This window comes from Lynx rufus, unplaced genomic scaffold, assembly GCF_022079265.1.
Source record: "Lynx rufus isolate CCGP_SWC_20201006 ecotype Redwood Valley unplaced genomic scaffold, mLynRuf1.p SCAF_3, whole genome shotgun sequence".
NCBI classification, from domain to species: domain Eukaryota; kingdom Metazoa; phylum Chordata; class Mammalia; order Carnivora; family Felidae; genus Lynx; species Lynx rufus.
Genome location: NW_025814845.1, coordinates 186,426,324 through 186,448,696, shown reverse-complemented (window position 1 = coordinate 186,448,696; position 22,373 = coordinate 186,426,324). Strand labels below are relative to the sequence as shown.

The 22,373-nt window shown below is 36.7% G+C and overlaps 1 protein-coding gene across 1 annotated transcript; it reads left to right on the top strand.

The window, feature by feature from the left end:
- Positions 1-210: 210 nt before the first annotated feature.
- CUNH4orf47 (chromosome unknown C4orf47 homolog) lies at positions 211-22,135 on the top strand. The gene is made up of 8 exons (XM_047091456.1): positions 211-516; positions 3,088-3,279; positions 4,959-5,178; positions 6,211-6,348; positions 6,451-6,526; positions 11,381-11,560; positions 18,500-18,669; positions 21,996-22,135. The coding sequence occupies exons 2-8, from the start codon at positions 3,180-3,182 to the stop codon at positions 22,042-22,044; spliced, it is 933 nt and encodes a 310-aa protein (XP_046947412.1). The 5' UTR covers positions 211-516; positions 3,088-3,179; the 3' UTR covers positions 22,045-22,135.
- Positions 22,136-22,373: the final 238 nt, after the last annotated feature.

Sequence of the window (22,373 nt, the reverse complement as noted above, 5' to 3'; positions counted from 1 at the left end):
GGCCCGGAACTGGTGTTTCCAGGGACGGGGCCTCGGAAGGCTGACTACAATTCCCGACATGCCTCGCAGCAACGTCATGGGGGCGTATCCTATTACATCTCCTCGCGGGGGATAATGGGGCGGGGTCAGCAGCTTTTCTTCAGTAAATGCTATTGGTTGAGTCATCCGTATTCTGTAGACACTCTTAAGTCTTTCACTGTGTTCCTCGCGGAGGTTTCGAACTCTCCAGGTATCCTTCCGTAGCGTCCTTTGAAACGAGTCCTCCCGTACCCGAGGCAACGCGCCACAATAAACATCTGCGGCCACCGTCTGCACCCGCGTCGCGGGGAGCGTGCCGAGGCGCTTCGCAGCGAGGCCTCGCGCGGGAAGCGCTTGCGCGGGGAGGCTCGTGGCCCCCGCCGCTCCTGCCGCTGAGTCAACCCGGACGGGAGCTCAGACGCCCTGGTCCTGGTTGTCGGACCGGTGCTCTGCTGAGAGGTGACTTGGTCCTGTGGGCCGCCGGGTGTTGTGCTTTAGGTATCTACCTCCTTTGAGCCTGTTTCCCTACTGGGAAATCACTTTCCTGTCGCCTCAGCCAGAGGTTTTCCGCCCCTCCTTCACCGCCCCTCCCCCCGCTCCGGAGAGACCTTGCCAGGTTCCACTTGTGTTAGTCTTCACCGTGTACTTGTCTGCTCAGATTGTAAGCTCCCTGGGGTCAGGATCCACGCCTTTTAAAATGTTTTCCTAGCTTCTATCAGCGAGCTTTACCCAGAGGAGGCGTCTGCAAAGTGTCTGTTAAGTGAATGAACGATTTTGTAAATGTTGCCCAAGAAGAGTTTAGAGGAAAAATAGAAGGCGAGAGCTTTTTTTCCCCTTTCCTTTCCTCCCTTCCGTGGCTCACTTTGTTGTGTGGCAGACGCTGCGCAGACGGTGGAAATACTGTGGTAAGGGAGAACCAAGCTGCCCGCGGTGCCTGCCTTCCTGTAGGCAACAGTTTCGTGGGGAAAAGGCAGCTGCTAATTACAGGATCGGTACACGGTGAACGGAACGTGATAACCCATTAGACAGGCTGCTATGGCAGAGGGAGTTAAAGAAGGGATGAATGAGCTACACAATCTGAAAGATCAGTGTTAATTGGGGGAAATAAGGGGTGGGCACAGTGAAGGACTTGCATGAAGGGAAACAGCACGTGCCATGGTCCTGTGGCTGGAGAGACCCTTACCTGAGAACTGGAAGAAGACAAATGGAGCCCAGGTGCCAGGGAATGGGGTTCCTATGGTGTCAGATGTGGGTGATAGTGGACTTTGGGGGGCCACGTAAAGGATCTGAGTCCCTGTAACAGCACAGGAAGCCCTTGTGGTTGGGCAGTGCGATGGAGCTTTGAAACAGGCTGCAAATGGAAGTAGTATATCCCGGCCGGCTGACGTTTACTTTTTATGTATTTACTTTTTTAATGTTTATTTTTGAGAGAGAGAGAGGGAGAGGCAGAGAGAAAGGGAAACGCAGAAACTGATGCAGGCTCCAGGCTTTGAGCTGTCAGCACAGAGCCTGACTCCGGGCTCTAACCCACCAACCATGAGATCATGACCTGAGCTGAAGTCAGGTGCTTAACTGACTGAGCCACGCAGGCGTCCCGCCTCTCCCCCTCCACCCCCATTTACTTTAAAAATATACCTGATGAGAGGAAGAAGTGGAATGGGGCGGGGGGAAGGAAGCATTTCTTATGCTGTAGTTTTTTTTTTTTTTAAGTTTATTTATTTTGAGAGTGTGCATGGGGGAGGGGCGAGAGAGGGAGAGAGAGAATCCCAAGCAGATTCCTGGCTATTAGGATGGAGCCAGATTGAACTCATAAACTGTGCGAGCATGACCTGAGCCGAAATCAAGAGTCCCATGCCCAACCCACTGGCCCACCCAAGCACCCCCTAAAGCTTTAGTTTAAATGGAATCTTTGCTTGCCCCTTGATACTACATGTTAGTAAAGATTCATGCTCAGAGGAGCGACAGTTCCAAATTGGCACACCTGTTTAGTGTCACTGAAATTCAAGGCAAAAGGTAATTACCTTGAACTATAAACGGGGAAGCATAAGCCAATGCTTGTTTTATTCACTAAATGTGTGCCCAGTACCTAGATCTGCTTGGTACTTAAAAAATCCTCTGATGAAATGGAGGCAAATCTTCCTTAGCTCTTTCTTTCTAAACATGTGTAATTAAAAAACAGAATCTAAACATTTGTTTAATGTGATATTTCGAAAGAAAGGGGTGCCTAGGTGGCTTATTTGGTTAAGCGTCTGACTTCGGCTCAGGTCATGATCTCATGGCTCATGAGTTCTGCTGTTAGTGCAGAGCCTGCTTCGTATCCATTCTCTCCCTCTCTCTCTCTCTGCCCCTCCCACACTTGTGCTCTTTCTCTCTCAAAAATAAACACTAAAAAAAAAAAAAAAAGGAAATTCACAGTTGCAGTATGCTCTTTAACAAATACTCTTAATTCGTGGATTTTTGTTTGTCGTGTTGTTCTTTATTTTAATCTTGCCTAGACAATGGTCCTTTCCCACCCATCCCCTTTGTGAACTAATTTTGCCAGGGACACATTTCTTGTATTCATTTAAACTTGAAGAAACTCAAGAACTGTAGGATGTAACACAGAGTAATTGTGTGTGTTGTGCATTCTGAAAAACTGTTGTGATTTCCAGTATGAGCGACAATGCAGTATGTTTAAATCATTTGATCTAAACTGAGAGTGTCCCGCCTTATATAATTATGATTTTTAAATCTACTTGGAACTTCTCAAAAGCAGGATGTATCTGCAGTGTTTATACCACACTACACAGTGACGATTGTATCATTTACCACAGACGAATGGCAGTGCAACAGATGCTGTCATACACATTTCTTTGTAATGTGTGGATACTTTACCCGGAGAATCTTGGGGAGGGTTCGTGGTGCTAATTTGGAGGGCCATTGCTCCCCTCCAGCCCCACAAAGTAGATTCTTTCCCTATGTCATTTGGGACCGTTGTTTTATAGTGAATGCCCGCTCTCAGACTGGAAGTAAATTGGACTGAAACTTAGCAATCACCTTTTTCCTAAACCTTTTCCCTGTATTTTTCAGTGCAAGGTAGGATTTTGCCATAAACGAAATAGCCGCATCCTTGCAACCTCTTGAGGTTGCCAGTATAGAAAGCACCGCCGCAAGCAGCAGCCATGCCAGCAGAAGGAGGGAAGACGGATATGGAGAGGATTGGCCTCTTCAGTGAGATGGAGTATGTTACTGTTGGTGATAAATATGTGTCCTCGTTTAATCGTAAGTATATCTGGTTTTCTTTACAGCCTAATAGTGGGTGTTCTGTAGGAAACTTTGGATTTAATATTTGGGTTAAATGATATTTTTAATGCTCTATATTTTAAAGCATTAAGTTTTATTATTTTTTTTATTTTGAGAGAGAGAAGGAGAATGAGAATGAGAATCCACTGACGAACTGTGAGATCCTCACCTGAGCCAAAATGAAGAGTCAGATGCTTAACCCACTGAGTCACCGAGGCTCCCCTTAAAGCATTAACTTTAAAGTCGAATAAATTTATGAAATTTCAGTACAGTTAAGAGGGAACTTAGTTTCGTAAGAGCAGGAAGCTTCTTTCGTTGGGATACCCTACTTTCTTACATTCTCTTCATAGATAATTTCACTTCTTTCCGAAGGTGCATGGCAGTTTTCTCTCAGAATATTTTGCTCAGATGGGACACTGCTATGCAAGCAGCATTTACGTTTGCATCCCAAAAGGCCATCCATGATTACTTTCTTGAAGAATGAAATGCTATGTGAATAGCTGAGGGAGTTTTAGAAGAGTCATAAATAATAAAAAGAGCTAAAGTAAATAAACATTTTATATGTCTTAGTTAAATTTCTGGCTATTCAATGACTTTGTTATAATTAGAATACACTGACATGAAACATCTCCAAGATATATTGTTAAATAAACAAAAAAATCAAGGTGCAGAATAGTTTATTATATAGCATGCTAAGCATTAAAAATGGAAAAGGATATATATGAAAATATTCATCGGGACATGCCTAAACATTCTCTGGAAAACAAATATCACGAATTCCCTTGGGAGAGGAAGTGGGTGGCCGAGTGTGGAGGAAAATTTATTGTAAAAACATTTATATTACTGAATTTGGAACCATGTGAATATACTACCTTTTCAAAAATTTAAGTTAAAAAAATCAGTGATACAAATTCATATTTAAATAACTAGTTGCTTTAAGGATTGTTCACACTTCAAAAAAGTTTTCACATTGGTGAAGGACTTCCCAAATTGAGCTCTTCTAGATCTAAGTTATAATAGAAGTTCTACATATTTATAAAAACAACGTTTTAAAAAATTGGCCACTAGTACTTTATTGTATAAATATAACACATTTATTTATCTGTTTTCCTGTGGGTGGACATTTGAGTTGTTTCCTGTATTTGAATATTATGAATGAAACTGCTATGAACATTCCGGTTCATGCCTTTTAGTAGATATAGACACTTAAATGTCTTGAGTATATATCTAGGAGGGGAATTGCCTCATTTTGATTATGGAACACCATTCCCTTCAACCTAAACACACACACACACACACACACACACACTCATATACATGTACTTACTGATGATCTCACATGGTGTTTCCTAATATATAGAGGGGGAAGCATTAGATTAGATGATTGTTAGGGTGTCTCCCAGCTCTAAAAGTCAGAGTCTATAACCAAGACCTTGATCTAATTATTAAAATATTGTGATGGAAACCTCTTAGGTCTTATTGTCAATGTGGTCTATAATGTAGAGCTTTCAGTGAGCATTTTGAGACAGCATTTTAGAGCTCAAAACTCAAAATTAGAGTTGGCCCAAATCAAAGTTTGAAGCTTTTCTCAGTTGCTTTTCATGTTCTTTAATTATTAGTGAGCTCAAAATGATGATATTCCTAATTTATTTTTAAAGGACCCTTTAATGACGCTGCAAGCAAAAATAAACAGATGCTACCTGGGGGATCCAAAGCAATGTCAAATCTCCAGGCAGGTTATTTTGATCCCCATTTTGTAAGGATATTTGAAGGTGAAGGCTATGTAAATCTGAATCAAGTGAGGAGACGGCATATGATGGAAGAAGCCAAAAAAAACCTAGGCAAAGCCTTCCTCCCTAGTAATGGAGATAAAAAGCCGTAAGTGTTTGGGGGAAAAGTCATAAGTTCATTTCCTGCACCTTCCTCTCCTCTAGCCCAAATTAAGTGTTTTTCTAGAGGACTTACTTAAGTATGATTGATTTTTTTTAGAGTATGATTTTTAGGATGAGCTTATCTCAGGTGGAGACAGTTATATTGGATGATATAAGTTGACGGGTAGTTTTAGTTAAGTAGATCCTCATCTCATTAAATTTATGCTTATGACACTGCTATTAGTTTATATAATAAAAGCCAGATAAATAATGCAAATAAATTTGTTTGAAAATCTTGAAAAAACTGCCTTGGGTCATCATTATCTGTGTCCTTCACTATTTTTTCTGCTTTGCAAAAATTTTTTAGAAAGTATAAATAAAAATTGTAAAATTTGGTGAAGCCTTTTTTTTGATAAAAAGTAATTTATCAAGACATGCTATTTAAAAACAATTGTAAAGGTAATGCATGGACTTAAACAATATTTTAGTTGTGACAGTTGTCAATGTGAAGTTTCATTTTTTTATCTTTAAACCATTGAACAAAGAAAATCATATAGTCTGTTATATCATATTATTTGGCTGAGCTTTATAATAAGATGCTAATGCACACTCTGTAATGTTGACTGTCTCTGTAGAATTTATGAAAGATGAGGATTGGTTGAAGGCCAATTTTGTGCTTGTGCTATTTTTTTGAGGTTAGTAAAACTGCAATTTTCTGAATTAATGGAAACTATTTTCACTTCCTAAAGATTGTGAAATTTTGTTTTTGTGGAACATTTAAGATAAGCATAAAAAATTAAAAACGTCTCATCTCAAAATTTGTGACTTTGAAAAATGGGCAAAATAAGACTAAAACTAAACTAAAAAAACTAAACTAAAAAAAAAAATGGTTGCTTTTTTCTTGCCAGTGTTGGGCAAGTCAATTCCATTACATATATTTTGCTCCTTTTTCAGTCATTTTTTGTGAATTGTGGTCAAATATGTATAACACAAAATTTGCTGTTTTAATTTGCTCCGTTTTTTAAAAACTGTATTTAAGATGTGGGTTAGGAACCTACTATGGCACAATAGGCGGTCCGGTGCCATTCTTCAGCACACAGTTGAAACCCAGAGACAAATATGAGGTACCTGGAAAGAATTTATACACAAACCCGGGAAAGAAAGGAACAGGATATGGGTAAGATACTTTTCATGGTTTCATATCATTTGTTTTGAAGTTAAATAAAATTTAAAATTTCTGAATCATGAAGTCACTATTACTTAATTTTTTCTTCCTTAGCTATGCAAATATTACCATAGGTAAACAGTTTTCACACTCTGCTGATTTCTACGATGCACCCAAACTAGATTTTAAGGTAAAATAATCTAATTTTAACTTTCTTCAATCTTTCTCTTAGTTGAAGTCGAGAATTCATTTGTGATCTAATTATGGATTGCTTTATTTTATCTATATTTGTGTTACCAGGGCAATGGTAGACCGATATCTGTGAATTGTGATAATTTTACCTTTTTGATACTAGATTTCCATATCTCGCTGTAGATCTTCTCAGCTCTTCCCAGGATGAGCTTTTATCTCTTGCTAATTTACTACATCTACCTTATATCTCTCTAAACTAGCTGTGAGACCTTTCTTACTTGCCCTAATCAGCTATACCTATTTTTGAGTAGAGGAGTCATGTCCTAACCCTTAGGACACCACCACACCCTAATATGTTGTGCCTAAGACAGTAGTGGTGGTACTTTTGGCCTAATTAAGCCATTCTGGTAAATGAGTGGAATGCAGGAGTGATGGGAGGTAAGAAGGTGGAAGGTAGAGAATGGATGAACACCTACAGAAGAGAGAGTGATAGGATGAGAAGAGAGTGCTCACTGTACTAAACCACAGAAATAAAAGCTAAATGTACTGGTATATGCCTCTACACTCATTTTATATAATATTCAACTTAGAACGAAACATAGTCACTTGTATGCAGAATGCCTACATGAGAATGAGTAGAGGAACCCTTGTAAATATTGGGACACTGTCAACATAATTTAACAATTTCCATATAACAAAAAAGCTGGTATTGATGAAAAGTCAAGTTTGGACATTAAACAACAGAAATTAAATAGCAAGCATTTTATTAGTTTTTGTTTTAGGCCTGCAGTCTTCCAACAATTATGCTGTGGTGACTTTAAGCGGCAGTGGGGCTACGAGATAGAAGGATAGTGGCCATTTTTAGTGTGTCCAAACTCAAGCAAAGTTTTCTATTAAATTGGGCAGAAATCTTGGTCATTTAATAAGCATCTTTGTTTCTGTGTGTGGATTATTAGAAAATTAATGTATAAACTGCTTTTCATCTGTGGGAATAATAATAATACATGATATAAACATATACAAGGCAATTTTATCAGTGGCTCAGTAATGAGTCTTTTATCCTAAATTTTATGTGGTAAGATACTTTTCTCTCCTTATTGTAAAGTTCTTTTTTTATATTCAGAACTTTTTATTTATAAGTCAGTTATTTTATATCCCTGGACTTCCTAAAATTAATTCTGAAAATAATTTTAAAAATGCATTCTTGCTTTTTCTTTTAGAATTTAATTTTTAATTTTAATTTAATTTTTTATTTTTTTAAATATGAAATTTATTGTCAAATTGGTTTCCATACAACACCGAGTCAGTGCTCATCCCAACAGGTTCCCTTCTCAATGCCCATCACCCACTTTCCCCTCCCTCCCACCCCCCATCAACCCTCAGTTTATTCTCAGTTTTTAAGTCTCTTATGGTTTGACTCCCTCCCTCTCTAACTTTTGTTTTTTCCCCCTTCCCCTCCCCCATGGTCTTCTGTTACATTTCTCAGGATCCACATGAGAGTGAAAACATGGTATCTGTCTTTGTATGGCTTATTTCACTGAGCCTAACACTCTCCAGTTCCATCCACGTTGCTACAAAAGGCCATATTTCATTCTTTCTCATTGCCACGTAGTATTCCATTGTGTATATAAACCACAATTTCTTTATCCATTCATCAGTTGATGGACATTTAGGCTCTTTCCACAATTTGGCTATTGTTGAGAGTGCTGCTATAAACATTGGGGTACGAGTGCCCCTATGCATCAGCACTCCTGTATCCCTTGGATAAATTCCTAGCAGTGCTATTGCTGGGTCATAGGGTAGGTCTGTTTTTAATTTTTTGAGGAACCTCCACACTGTTTTCCAAAGAGGCTGCACCAGTTTGCATTCCCACCAACAGTGCAAGAGGGTTCCTGTTTCTCCACATCCTCACTAGCGTCTATAGTCTCCTGATTTGTTCATTTTAGCCACTCTGACTGGCGTGAGGTGATATCTCAGTGTGGTTTTGATTTGTAGTTCCTTGATGAGGAGGGACGTTGAGCATCTTTTCATGTGCCTGTTGGCCATCTGATGTCTTCTTTAGAGAAGTGTCTATTCATGTTTTCTGCCCGTTTTTTCACTGGATTATTTGTTTTTTGGGTGTGGAGTTTGGTGAGTTCTTTATAGATTTTGGATACTAGCCCTTTGTCTGATACGTCATTCGCAAAAATCTTTTCCCATTCCGTCAGTTGCCTTTTAGTTTTGTTTAGTTTAGTATTAAAAATTTTTTTTGATGTTTTATTTTTGAGAGAGAGAGAGAGAGAGAGAGAGAGAGAGAACAATCAAGGGAGGGGCAGAGAGAGGGAGACACAGAATCCGAAGCAGGCTCCGGACTTGGTGCTGACTGCTCACAGCCCACTTTTGGCTTGAATTTGTGAACTGTGAGATCATGACCTGAGCTTAGCTGACTGAGCCCCCAGGGACCCCTTCGTTTAGAATCTTAAAGCGATTACTCCACTGCATTCTTGCTTGATTGTTTCTGACAAGAGATCCCTTGTCATGTTGATTTTTGTTCTTCTCTATGAACTGTCTTTTTCCCTCTGGTTACTTTTAAGATCTCTTTATCACTCATTGAGCAATTTGATTATGATATGCCTTGGTCAGGTTTTCATCTTGCTTCTTGTGCTTGGGGTTTATTCAGCTTCTTGGATCTGTGGGTTTATAGTTTTCATCAAATTTGGAATGTTTTCAGCTATTATTTCTTCAGTTATTTTTTTTCTGTCCTTCCATCTTTCTTTCCCCTCTCCTTCAGGGACTCCTAGTACATATGCATTAGATCTTTTGAAATTGTCTCACAGTTTACCAGTGCTTTGTTTGCTTTTTTTTCCTTTTTAATTCTCTTTTTCCCTTCTCTGTATGTCAATTTGAATTGTTTCTTTTCCTATGTCCTCAAGGTCACTAATCTATTTTAACTACAGTGTCTAATCTGCAATATCCTGTGTATTTCTAATCTCACACATTGTACTTTTGCTCTCCAGAAGTTCTGTTTGAGTGTTTTATAGCTTATGTGTTTCTGTGTGGCTTTATGAGCATATACAGTTTAATTACTGTTTCACTTTCCTTCTCTACTAATTCTAACATCTGTGTTCTTGGTTGATTTTGAATTGTTAGTTTTTCTTCTTGGTACAGGTCATATTTTCCTGCTTTGCATGGTTAGTGATTTTTGACTTAATGTTAGGCACTTTGTCATTTACTTTGTTGAGTGCTGTATATTTTTGTATTCTTATAAAAATTCTTGGGCTTTGTTCTGGAATACAGTAAAATGATTTGGAAACAGTTTGATTTTTTTCAGGTCTTGCTTGGTTTCAGATTTGTTAGGTGGGACAGGAGCAATGCTCAGTCTAGGACTAATTACTCTGTACTACGGGGGCCACCCCTTTCTGTGTGCTCTACCCAGTGCCCTGGGACTCATGTTTTCCAGCAGAACTGATGGAACCAGAACTCTTGCCAGCTCTGTGATAAGAGCCAGACACTGTTACTTTTAGTCTTCTTAGGTGGTTCTTTTTTTGGCTTTGAGTAGTTTCCTCATATATGTGCTGATTTATACTACACTGAATGCTCTAGGGCAGGGGTTGGTAAAACAAACACAGTATTCTAGTAAAACGTGACCATACTCTAGCCAAAGGTGTTCTTTAAAGCCTTTCCTTATGATAACCTGCATCAGAATCACCTGCGGTGACTAAAATGATAGATTTTTAGGCCATATAGCAGACCAAGAGGATCTAGAAATCTCTGAGAGAAGAGCTTGGTATTTTATATAACTTATCAAGAGATTCCTATGAGAACTAAAATTTGAGAAACACTGCCCAAAAAGATAAATGGAATGGTTAAAATTATCATTACCACTGTGATATGGAAGAGGGGAGAGATGGTCAGCAAGAAGGGGTAAAATTTCTATGAGCTGGAGAAAGGACGAGGGCAAGCAAAAACAAAGAAAAAGATAAAAAAGAGTGAAAAATCCTGAAAGTGTTACAGTAGCATTCTTGGTAATGCAAGTTTGTCTTCCCTGGATTAACTATCTATTTTAGATTTCATTTATCAAACATTTTCAATTGTTTGTGGAATGACAAAATACCAGATTTCATATTTGAAAAAAGTGAAAAAAGATACGTATTAATATTCACTTTAGTTGCCTCTTCAAATCTATATTTCATAGCATGAAATTTTTTTCTACTTTATTAACAGAAATTTTTGTAAGTATTGTCCCATAGAGAAGATTGCAAAATGGAAGGGAAAAAATGACCTCTGTTTTGCTTGAATACGAGGTAGTTAATATAAAAATGTTATAAAGAGTAAGTATTCCTCATTTTTAGAAGTAAAAACTGACAGTTATTTAGGGCCCACCACATGCCAGGTACTTTACGCACTTAATTGCATTTAATCTATACAACAGCATTGGGTGTGTGGAGGGAGAGATTATATCATCTAAAGTTGAAGAAAATGTAGCACTAACAGGGTAAGTAAACTTCCCAGAGTCCCTGAGAAATGCTAAAAAGCACGAAGGAGTTGTGATTTGAACAACAAAATCCTTTTTCTTTACTGCATCATATCACCCAGATAATTAATTTAGATTTCTTTAGGTGATAAATAGATCTCTGTACTTGAAATAAACTTATATCTAAAGAGAGCAATCATACTTGTACCTGTTCATAAGTGAGGCATATCTTTTGTATCATAGAAACAGAACATAACAAAGGAATGTTTTAAAGAAGTGAACCCAGCAATATAGATATAAAAAATCTACATGCTTATATTAAAATTTAAAAGAAAATTTGACCGTTACTTCTAATTTGAATAATTTATGTCCTACAATTTCAAACACTCTGGTTTACAGAAGGAGAATGAAGAACACCGTCGTTTAGTTAAAGGAACACCTTTCAAATCAAATCTTTACCCAAGGGAATATTTTGACACGAATCCTTATTTGTTTGAGAAAGCTTTACCACCAATTAAAAAAACAGAGAAGAAAGAATTACTTGCACACCCCTTTAAGCCTTCTTCTCCTGGTAAAAAGGTAAGTTAAAAATTTTAGAATGAAGAAATATTAAGCGTTATAAAGATCTGTTGCCTCTTTATGTCAAGTCATTTTGTTACCCATGTAAATAATAAACTTTTGTTTATTATTCACACTCTTATTGAATCACGGTAATAATTGTGAAACCTCTTTTAACAAAATTAGGAAAAGTCACAAAGCATGGCTAGTATAGGGAATAATGAGTTCTTGCAATGAAATTGTCATTAATTATTTCAAAGGCATTTGAATTTATAATGGATTTTCCAAGTACCTCTCTAGATTTTAGGTATAATTTTTCACAAAACCATGAAAAGCCAGACCATCTTTCAAGTTTTGAAATTGTTGTTAAAATGAACTATCTCCTACTCTGTTGGTGTTTACAAGTATGAATAAAAATAACAAATGCTTCTTTGGTTTATAAACCTTAGTTTATACTTTGTTTTGTCTTTTATGTATCACCTGTTGATTTTCCCTGCTGATTTTCTATTAGGATATTTGTCTTTTTCATATTGGTTTGTAAGATCGTTTCATATATTAAGGATATTCTTTTGTCATTGTGTTGAAAATAATTTTTTGGCTTGTTCAACCTTTGACTTTTGTTATGGTATTTTGTGCTATTCAGAAGTTTAATAATTTGATGTAGTCAAATTTATCAGTTGTGCTAAGTTTGATGACATTCTCAGAATCACTTTCCTCACCACCAATATTAGAAAAATATACATTCTTGATTTATTCTATTAGTTTTTTCCTTTTTATTTAAATATTCATTTGAAATATATTTTGAAATGAAGAACAAGGTAAAGATTCAGCTTTTATCTTTTCAAAATCCAATTTTGAAATTAGGAGGACCCTTTGGGGAGGAGGATATGCTCTAGATCTTGATTGCAGTCATGGTTTCTAGGGTAATACACTGTCAAAACTCATAGAATTGTAAACTTTAAATGGGTGCAGTTTATTGTACATGAATTAGACTTAAAAACTGATTTTTTTAAAAAAAAGCCAGTTGTTCCTAGCATCACTGATGGAATAATTTTCAACAGCACTGCTTTGAAATGGCATCCTTATCAAATCAAAATTAGCATTTCCATTTTATTTGATGTTTATTTCTTTTATTTAAAAAAATTTTGTTTAACATTTATTCATTTTTGAGAGTGAGAGAGAGCATGAGCAGGGGAGGGGCAGAGAGAGAGGGAGACACAGAATCTGAAGCAGGCTCCAGGCTCCAAGCCGTCCTCACAGAGCCCGATGTGGAGCTTGAACTCACAGACCACGAGATCATGACCTGAGCTGAAGTCGGACGCTCAACTGACTGAGCCCCCTAGGTGCCCCTATTTGATGTTTATTTCTACCTGTATGAAACTACTTTTAATTACCATTGCATTTTAATTTGGGGTGGTCTAGTTTCTATCTTGTTACTCTTTAAAAAAATTACATTGGCTATCCTCCCATATTCTCTAGAACTTTGAAGTTATTGTCTAAAGTGCTGGGGGGAAAAAAGACTTTGGTATTTTGCTAAAAAGTTAAATCTTTAGATTTTTGGATGTCTTAGCTTGCTTGCTTGCTCACGCACTCAATTAATTAATTAATTAATTAATTAAAAGTTTATTTATTTTGAAAGAGAGAAAGAATCCCAAGCAGGCTCTACACTGACGTTGCACTTGATCTCCTGAACCGTGAGATCATGACCTAAGCTGAAGTCACAAGTTGTACACTTAACTGACTCAGCCACCCACACACCCCTCAGCATATTTATGATTTGAGTCTTCTGATCTAGAAACAAACTGCTTATTAAAACCTTTATTTCCCTTGTAGAATTCTAAATTTTGCTTCATACAGGTTTATATGTTTTATGTTTTGTTCCTATTTATTTTAAGGCTCTTGTCAACAATTTTTTTCCTATCATATATTCCCTTATGTAATTTGTCTTTATCAAAATATTTGATAATTGGCCACTTCATTAAGTTTTCTTATGTTCTAATGGGTATTATGTTGATTCTCTTTAGGTTTTCAGATATGTGATTATGTTATCTGCAAATAATTTTGCCCAATCCTTTCCAGTATTTGTAGCTTTTAAGTCATGTTCATGTCTAGTTGCTTAGCATAGCAATAGTTGCCATCATTTGCCTTAATCTTGAATTTACTGAATTAGTTGAATTTACTCTAGTGTTTCATTTTTATAGATGCCGAAAACAGGAACAAATTAGGAATGTATGTAGAATGGTATTGAATATTTTGGTGTAATCTATTTAGACCATCTTTTGTTTCTTTCTTTGACTTGTTATAAGGTGAATGATGATAAATTTCTTGGAATGAATTCCACTTGGCTATGTTGTATTTAAGTATAATACTTTATCTTATTTATTAATATTTTAAGTATTTTTGCATCAATAATTTTAAGTGTAACTGGTCTAATTTTTTTTTTTGTATGCTTTATCTTGGTGTAAGTAGGTGTTAGCATCTTAAAATAATCAGGGAGATTTTTTTCTTTTTCTGTGTTTTGTAACAATTCAGGTAGAACCACAAATAACTGTTCCTTACAGGCTTGAAAGAATTCTCATGGAAAATGTTCTGGGCTTAATTTCTTCTATGGTGTCTTATCTGATTTGTATCTCTTCTGAGTCGATTTGACATTTATATTTTCTTTGAAAATAATTTCATTTATGTTTTCAAATTTATTAACATAGAGGTTTACAAAAATGTTATTTTATATTTTTGGTTATTCCATATATGTCCACTCCTTTCTCAATCCTAATTATAATGTAGATTTATCTATTTATTTTGTAAGGCATCATCTGGTGGTTTGGTTTATTTATTTACCATGTATATTTTTCCTTTTCTTTTTTCTTTTTTTTACTTAATTTTTTTTAACTTTTATTTATTTTTGAGAGGGGGTGGGGGAAATGGCAGAGAGAGAGGGAGACACAGAATCTGAAGCAGGCTCCAGGCTCTGAGCTGTCAGCACAGAGCCCGACATGGAGCCTGAACTCATTCAAACTCACAAACCCTGAGATCATGACCTGAGCCAAAGTTGGATGCTTAACTGACTGAGCCACCCAGGTGCCCCTATATTTTTCTATTTTTAGTTAGTTCATTTTGCTTTACCTTTATTAATGAACTTATTTTACTTAAATTTCCTTATTATTTATTGCTCTTCAAAAGAATCTGTGTCCTCTACCTGGAAAACTTGAAATATTACAATTATATCTTTTAATTGAATTAAATTTTCATGTATATTTGGCATAGATATTGTAAGATAATGGATGCCTATTTAAATTGGTTATGATGGAGGCGCCTGAGTGGCTCAGTCGGTTAAGCGTCCGACTTCAGTTCAAGTCACGATCTCGAGGTCCGTGAGCTCGAGCCCCACGTCGGGCTCTGGGCTGATGGCTCGGAGCCTGGAGCCTGCTTCCGATTCTGTGTCTCCCTCTCTCTCTGCCCCTCCCCCGTTCATGCTCTGTCTCTCTCTGTCTCAAAAATAAATAAACATTAAAAAAAATAAAAAAAAAATAAATTGGTTATGATGATTCTATAGAGTTTTCTTGGTAACTATGTATAAAGATTAAAATTGTGGTAAATTAGCTTAAAAAGTCAAAGCAAATATTCGTTTCGTGTACAGGTCAAAAAATAATTTTGACTAACTCCTTAATAGATCTAAGAAAAGTATAAAGCAGGTCATGTTTTCCTCTCACCTTCTGTTTCTATGTGCTACTCCTTATTTTTAAAAATTTTTATTTTTTGTATCTTTTTCATCATTGACCAATATTTAATGAACTCATGTCAGCCTCCCTGTTGAACGAACCTTATCCTTGACCTTCTCTTCTGAGCATGCTCTGGTTCTGAGCCCCAACTCCTTTCTGTATCAAAATATACGTGACTTAGGTCTTATTCCCTCGGTAATAAACTCACCCCTTAACCAGATGACAGCTTGATCTGGTGAACTCTCACTAAGATATTAATATTTGGGGCTTCTGGGTGGCTCAGTTGGTTAAGCATCCAACTCTTGACTTTAGAGTCAGGTCATGATCTCACAGTCTGCCTTGGATTCTCTCTCTCTCTGCTCCTACCCTGCTCACGTCCACCCCCTCTCTCAAAATAAATAAATAAGCTTAAAATTAATAGACAAATATTAATACTTGACAATAGTTTAGAATATTACCTTCCCATAAATATTTGCATTTTAATAGAGGATTTTTGAAAACTACAATGTCTTGCCCCCATAAAATTGGTGGCAGGGAGACTGCTGGTGTTTGAACAGTATAGGCATACTTAGTTTTATTGTGCTTTGCTTTATTATGCTTCGTACATACTGTGTTTTTTTTACAAATTAAAGGTTTGTGGAAATCTGTGTTGAGCAACGTGATTGACACCATTTTTCCGACAATAATCGCTCACTTTGTGTCTCTGTGTCAAGTTTTAGTACTTCTTTCCTTATTTCAAACTTTATTATTATTATATTTGTTATGGTGATCTGTGATCGGTGATCTTTGCTGTTACTATTGTAACTGCATGGAGGGGTGCTATGAATACCACCCGTGTAAGACAGCGAACTTAATTAATGCACGTTGTGTGTTCTTACTGCCCTGCCAACTGGCTATTCCCTCATCTTTCTCCCTCTCCTTGGGCCTCCGTCTTCCCTGAGACACAACAGTATTTAGATGATGCCAGTTAATAACCCCACAATAGCCTCTAAGTGTTCACGTAAAAGGAAGAGTTGCATGTCTCACTTTAAATCAAAAGCTAAAATGATTAAACTCCATGAGGAAGTCATGTCAAAAGCTGAGACAGACTAAAAACTAGGCATCTTGTGCCAAACAGTTATCCAAGTTGTGAACACAAAGGAAAAGTTCTTCAAAGAAATTAAAAGTGCTACTCCAGTGAATACGTACATGATAAGAAAGCAAAACAGACTTCTTGCTGATGAGGAAAGTTTTGGTGATAGAAGATCTGGATGGAAGATCAAGCCAGCCACAAGATGTCCTTATGCAAAGCCTAATACAGAGCAAGGCCCTAACTCTTCAATTCTGTGAAGGCTGAGAGAGGTAAAGAAGCTGGAGAAGAAAAGTTTGAAGCTAGCTGAGGTTGGTCCACTAAGTTGCAATCTCCATAACATAAAAGTATAAGGCAAAGCAACAAGTGCTGATGTAGAAGTTGCAGCAAGTTACCCAGAAGATCTAGCTAAGGTAATTAATGAAGGTGGCTATGCTAAACAACAGATTTTTAATGTAGATTAAATAATCCTTTATTGGAAGAAGATACCATCTAGGACTTTCATAGCTAGAGAGGAAAAACCAATGCTTGGCTTCAAAGCTACAAAGGACAGGCTGACTCTCTTTTTAGAGGCTAATGTAGCTGGTGACTTTAAGTTGAAGCCAGTGCTCATTTACCATTCCCCAAATCCTTGGTCCCTTAAGAATTATGATAGGGGTGCCAGGGTGGCTCAGCCAGTTGAGTGTCTGACTCTTGATTTTGGCTCAGGTCATGATCTCATGGTCATGAGATCCAGCACCACGTCAGGCTCTGCGCTTGAGATTCACTCTTTCCATTTCTCTCTGCACCTCCCCTCCAAAACAAATAATCATTTGATTAAAAAAAGGATTATGATAAATCTCTGTGCTATAAACAACAAATCCTGGGTGACAGCACATCTGTTTATGAAATGGTTTACTGAATATTTTAAGCCTGCTGTTGAGATCTGCTCAGAAAAAAAAAAAAAAAAGATTCCTTTCAAAATAGTACTGTTTATTGACAGTGCGTCTGGTCACCCAAGAGCTCTGATGGCAATGTACAATGAGATTAATGTTGTTTTCATGCTTGTTAACACATCTATTTGGCAGCCCATGGATCGTGGAATAATTTCAACTTCAAGTCTTATTATTTAAGAAATACATATCATAAAGCTCTAGCTGCCATAGATAGTGACTCCTCTGATGGATCTGGGCAGAGTAAATTGGAAACCTTCTGGAAAGGATTCATATTCTAGATGCCATTAAGAACATCTGCAGTTCATGGCAAGAGGTCAAAATATCAACATTAATGGGTGTTTGGAAGTTGATTCCAAACCCCATGAATGACTTGGAGGCACTCAATACTCCAATGGAGGAAGTAACTGCAGATGTGGTGGAAATAGCAAGAGAACTAGAATCACAAGTAGGGCCTGAAGATGGGACTGAGCTGCTGCAATCTCATGATAAAGGTTTGATGGAGGAGGAGTTGCTTCTTATGTCTGAGAAATGAAAGTGGTTTCTTGAGATGGAATCTACTCCTGATGAAGATACTATGAAGATTGTTAAATGACAATGGATTTGAAATATTATATGAACCTGGTTGATATAGCAACAGCAGGGTTTGAGAAGATAGACTCCAATGTGAAAGAAGTTCTGCTGTGGGTAAAATGTTATCAAACTGATTGCATGCTACAGGGAAATCATTCATGAAAGGAAGAGTCAATCAGCGTGGTAAACTTCATTGTCTTGTTTTAAGAAATTGCCACAGCCACCCCAACCTTCAGCCACCACAAGGTCAGTCAGCAACTATTAACATCAAGGCAGGAACTTCCACCAGCAAGAATATTCTCATTGACTGAAAGCTCAAATGATATTTAGCATATTTTTAGCAATAAAACATTTTAAAATTAAAGTATGTACATTGTTTTTTTAGGCACAATGCTATTGTACTCTTAACAGACTATAGCATTGTATAAATATAACTTTTATATGTAGTGGAAACCAAAAAATTCATTTGACTTGCTTTCTTGTGATATTCATTTTATTGCAATTGTCTGGAACTGAACTCACAATATCTCTGAGGTATGTCTGTATAGACAACTTTAAATGTAAAACCGACTCCATAGTGCACAAATATGTATGAACTTCTTCAAAATCTAATTTTGTTAGAAGCATTTTACAAAACTACATTAAATTGTCTCATTTTTATTTGTAGGCTGGTGGAATGAAGGCAGGAACATTTGATCCTTACCCTTCACATTCTGCTGACCCTTATGTGGTTAAATTGGCAAGCCAGACTTCCAGCAAAGGTGCTAAGATTTTCTATCCACCAAGTGGACCAAAGAGCAGACCAACTAAAAGTATAATGACTTTGAATGTCAAAAGGTAGTAATATGTTACACTTAGACTATAAACCAAGAAAAATTGTTTTTGACTTTTAGATTCCTTCAAAATAATATCTTTTATTTATATGTACTTCAAATAATGACAGATCTGGATGTCTTTGGAAATCTCAGCTCCTTTTATATAGAAGCTCTCCCTTAGAAGTTCTTTCCCATCTTCTAAAATTTTCTATTGAAAAGCTTAATTTATTTGTTCTGTTCATAATTTTTATTTTTATTTATTTTTTAATTTATTTTTCTTTTCTATATTTTATTTATTTTTTATAATTTACATCCAAGTTAGCACATGGTGCAATAATGATTTCAGGAGTAGATTCCTTAATGCCCCTTACCCATTTAGCCCATCCCCCCTCCCACAACCCCTCCAGTAACCCTCTGTTTGTTCTCCATATTTAAGAGTCTCTTATGTTTTGTCCTCTTCCCTGTCTTTATATTATTTTTGCTTCCTTTCCTTTATGTTCATCTGTTTTGTATCTTAAAAGTCCTCATATGAATGAAGTCATATGATATTTGTCTTTCTCTAATTTCACTTAGCATAATACCCTCTAGTTCCATCCACGTAGTTGCAAATGTCAAGATTTCATTCTTTTTGATTGCCAAGTAATACTCCATTGTGTGTATATACCACCATATATATTCATTCATTCATCCATTAATGGACATTTGGGCTCTTTCCATACTTTGGCTGTCATTGATAGTGCTGCTGTAAACATTGGGGTGCATATATCCCTTCAAAACACCATACTTGTATCTTTTGGATAAATACCTAGTAGTGCAATTGCTGGGTCGTAGGCTAGTTTTGTTTTTAATTTTTTGAGGAACTTCCATTCTGTTTTCCAGAGTGGCTGCACCGGTTTGCATTCCCACCAGCAGGGCAAAAGAGATCCTCTTTCTCTGCATCTTTGCCAGTATCTGTTGTTGCTTGAGTTGTTAATGTTAGCCATTCTTTTTTTTTTTAATTTTTTTTTAATGTTTGAGAGAGAGTGTGCGTGCACATGCACGCGTGCGCGTGCGCACACACACACACACACACACACGAGCGAGTGGGGGAGGGATAGAGAGAGATGGAGACACAGAATCCGAACAGGCTTCAGGCTCTGAGCTGTCAGCAGAGAGCCTGATGTGGGGTTCAAACTCAAGAACCATGAGATCATGACCTGAGCTGAAGGCAGACGCTTCACTGACTGAGCCACCCAGTTGCCCCAGGGATGTCCACTCTCACCACTGCTATTCAACAAAGTACTTGTAGTCTTAGCTAGTGGTGGGTCTTTCATATAATGGCTTTTATGATCTTGAGGTAGGATCCTTCTGTCCCTACTTTCTAGAGGGTTTTTATCAAGAAACGATGCTGTATTTTGTCAAATGCTTTCTCTGCATCTATTGAGAGGATCATGTGGTTTGTGTCCTTTCTTTTATTGTTGTGATGAATCACAGTGATTGTTTTGCAGATATTGAATCAGCCCTGCATTCCAGGTATATATCCCACTTGGTTGTGGTGAATAATTTTTTTAATGTATTGTTGGATCTGGTTGGCTAGTGTCTTGTTGAGGATTTTTGCGTCCATGGGCATCAGGGAAATTGGAGTATAGTTCTCCTTTTTAGTGGGGTCTTTGTCTGGTTTTGGAATGAAGGTAATGCTGGATTCATAGAAAGTTTGGAAGTTTTCCTTCCATTTCTATTTTTTGGAACAGCTTCAAGAGAAAAGGTGTTAACTCTTCTTTAAATGTTTGATAGAATTCCCCTGGAATCTGTTCATAATTTTTAAAGCAAATCTATAGCACCTTACTGTGAGTCGCTTGAGACTGTTTACATATTTATTGTTGAGTTAGCAGTACATGTTAACATTGTTTCTCAAAGGGAGTTTTTGATCTTTGCTAAATTATTATCTCTTTGTGGCTTCCAGGCTCTCAGTAATTGTGAGGAATTTTAATTATGCTTAAGACTTCTCTCTAAGTTTGCAATGATCTTTTATGAAATCTTCTAGGAAATATTTTGGTTAGTTAAAAATGCTATTAACATCACATTATAATACTTCGAATGAAATATATTATTAAAGTATCTTAAAAGTTCAGTTTTATCCAGGTTTTGTGCACTCTTAACACTGAAAAGAAGTTGTCAGGAGTTCAGAATGTAAATTAGGAAGGGACAATCCATCATTGTCTTTTGGTGTGTGTGCAAGATCATGAATAAATGGAAGAATTCATTTGATTACCTTTCCATTTATTCATCGAAAAAGTTTTAATGCCAAATAAGCTAATTTACATATTTCTAACTTCAGTGTAATCATATAATGGATTAAGTAAAGGACACCAAATTCACCTTCTTTTATAAAAACCTCTCAGTACATCTGTAACACTTGTGGACGGGGATTATAATGCCAGTCTTATGATCCTATCCCCAAAATAAGACTGCCCATCATTATTTATATAATTTAACTCTTGGCTACAGGCATAATATTCTATGGGGGCTAGTTGGTGGAAATTGAAATATGTGGAGTCTTTATTTCATGTCCTTTGATCTTCATCCTTCATCAAGTCACCTATCTATTAGTACTCTGTTCAACTTGATTTATGTAATATAGAACAGAGAGTAAAATTACAATTTTCTTTATGACACTCACCCTCAAATAGCTGAGATTCTTTTGGGAAGCAAGGGGAAGTTTCAGGTTCTTTGTGTGTTCTTTTCTATCCAGAGAACAGAATTGAGAAAGTTCTACAATATATATGTTTGGAGTAGAGAAAAGAAAAGAATAGCTGATTGTTTTTTTGGAAACTCTGTTTATCTTCTGTTTAGTAATTTTGAATTTATTGAAACTCTTTCTTTTTATATTATCACAAGTATTATCCTAAGTCAAATTTTAGATTTTTTTACCCTAATTTTAAAACTAATAAACCTCTGGGTGGTATTTAAAATTGGTCCCATTAAACAATTTTCCTTATTTATTTATTTATTTACTGACTGACTGACTGCCAGAGAGGGCAAGCAGGGGATGGGCAGAGAGACAGGGGGAGAGAGAATGCCAAGTAGGCTCCGCACTATTGGTGGGAAGCCCAAAATGGGCCACAAACTCACAAGCTGAACCATGAGATCATGACTTGAGCCAAAATCAAGACTCAGATACTTAACCGACTGAGCCATCTAGGTGCCCTCCCAATTTTTTCCTTCTTGAATTACATTTTAAGTGAAACTGTTTAATTTGGTGAGAGAGTTTGGTTTTGGATTAATTTATTACAAAACCTTTTTATGAGAATACACAGATACATTACTTGCACCTATAAAATTAAATGTGCATTTATTTTCCAATTTTAGGGCACTAAATACGAAGAACTACAAGACTGCTTCAGTACAGTCCTGTTAGCATCTGGAAGACAAATAGCTTTCCAGGTCCTGACTATCAGTAATTCATTATCAAGTGCTAATTATTTGAGAATAACATAAGATATGGAACAGGTGTCTCAGGCATTTAAGATATGTAAGCCTGCAACTCTAATATTCTTCTTTGTTTTAGTACTATTTCTTAATGAATAAATAGTATTTGTTAATAATTAATATGTGATTGCTGATCTTTGCTTATATCTTTCTCAGGAGAATATGATGCTTACACATTTTATAAAATCTTGAACTGTAGTCTTATCATTTGAAAGCTTCTAATGTTAAAAAATTGCAAGCTTGGAGAGCAGGTGTGGA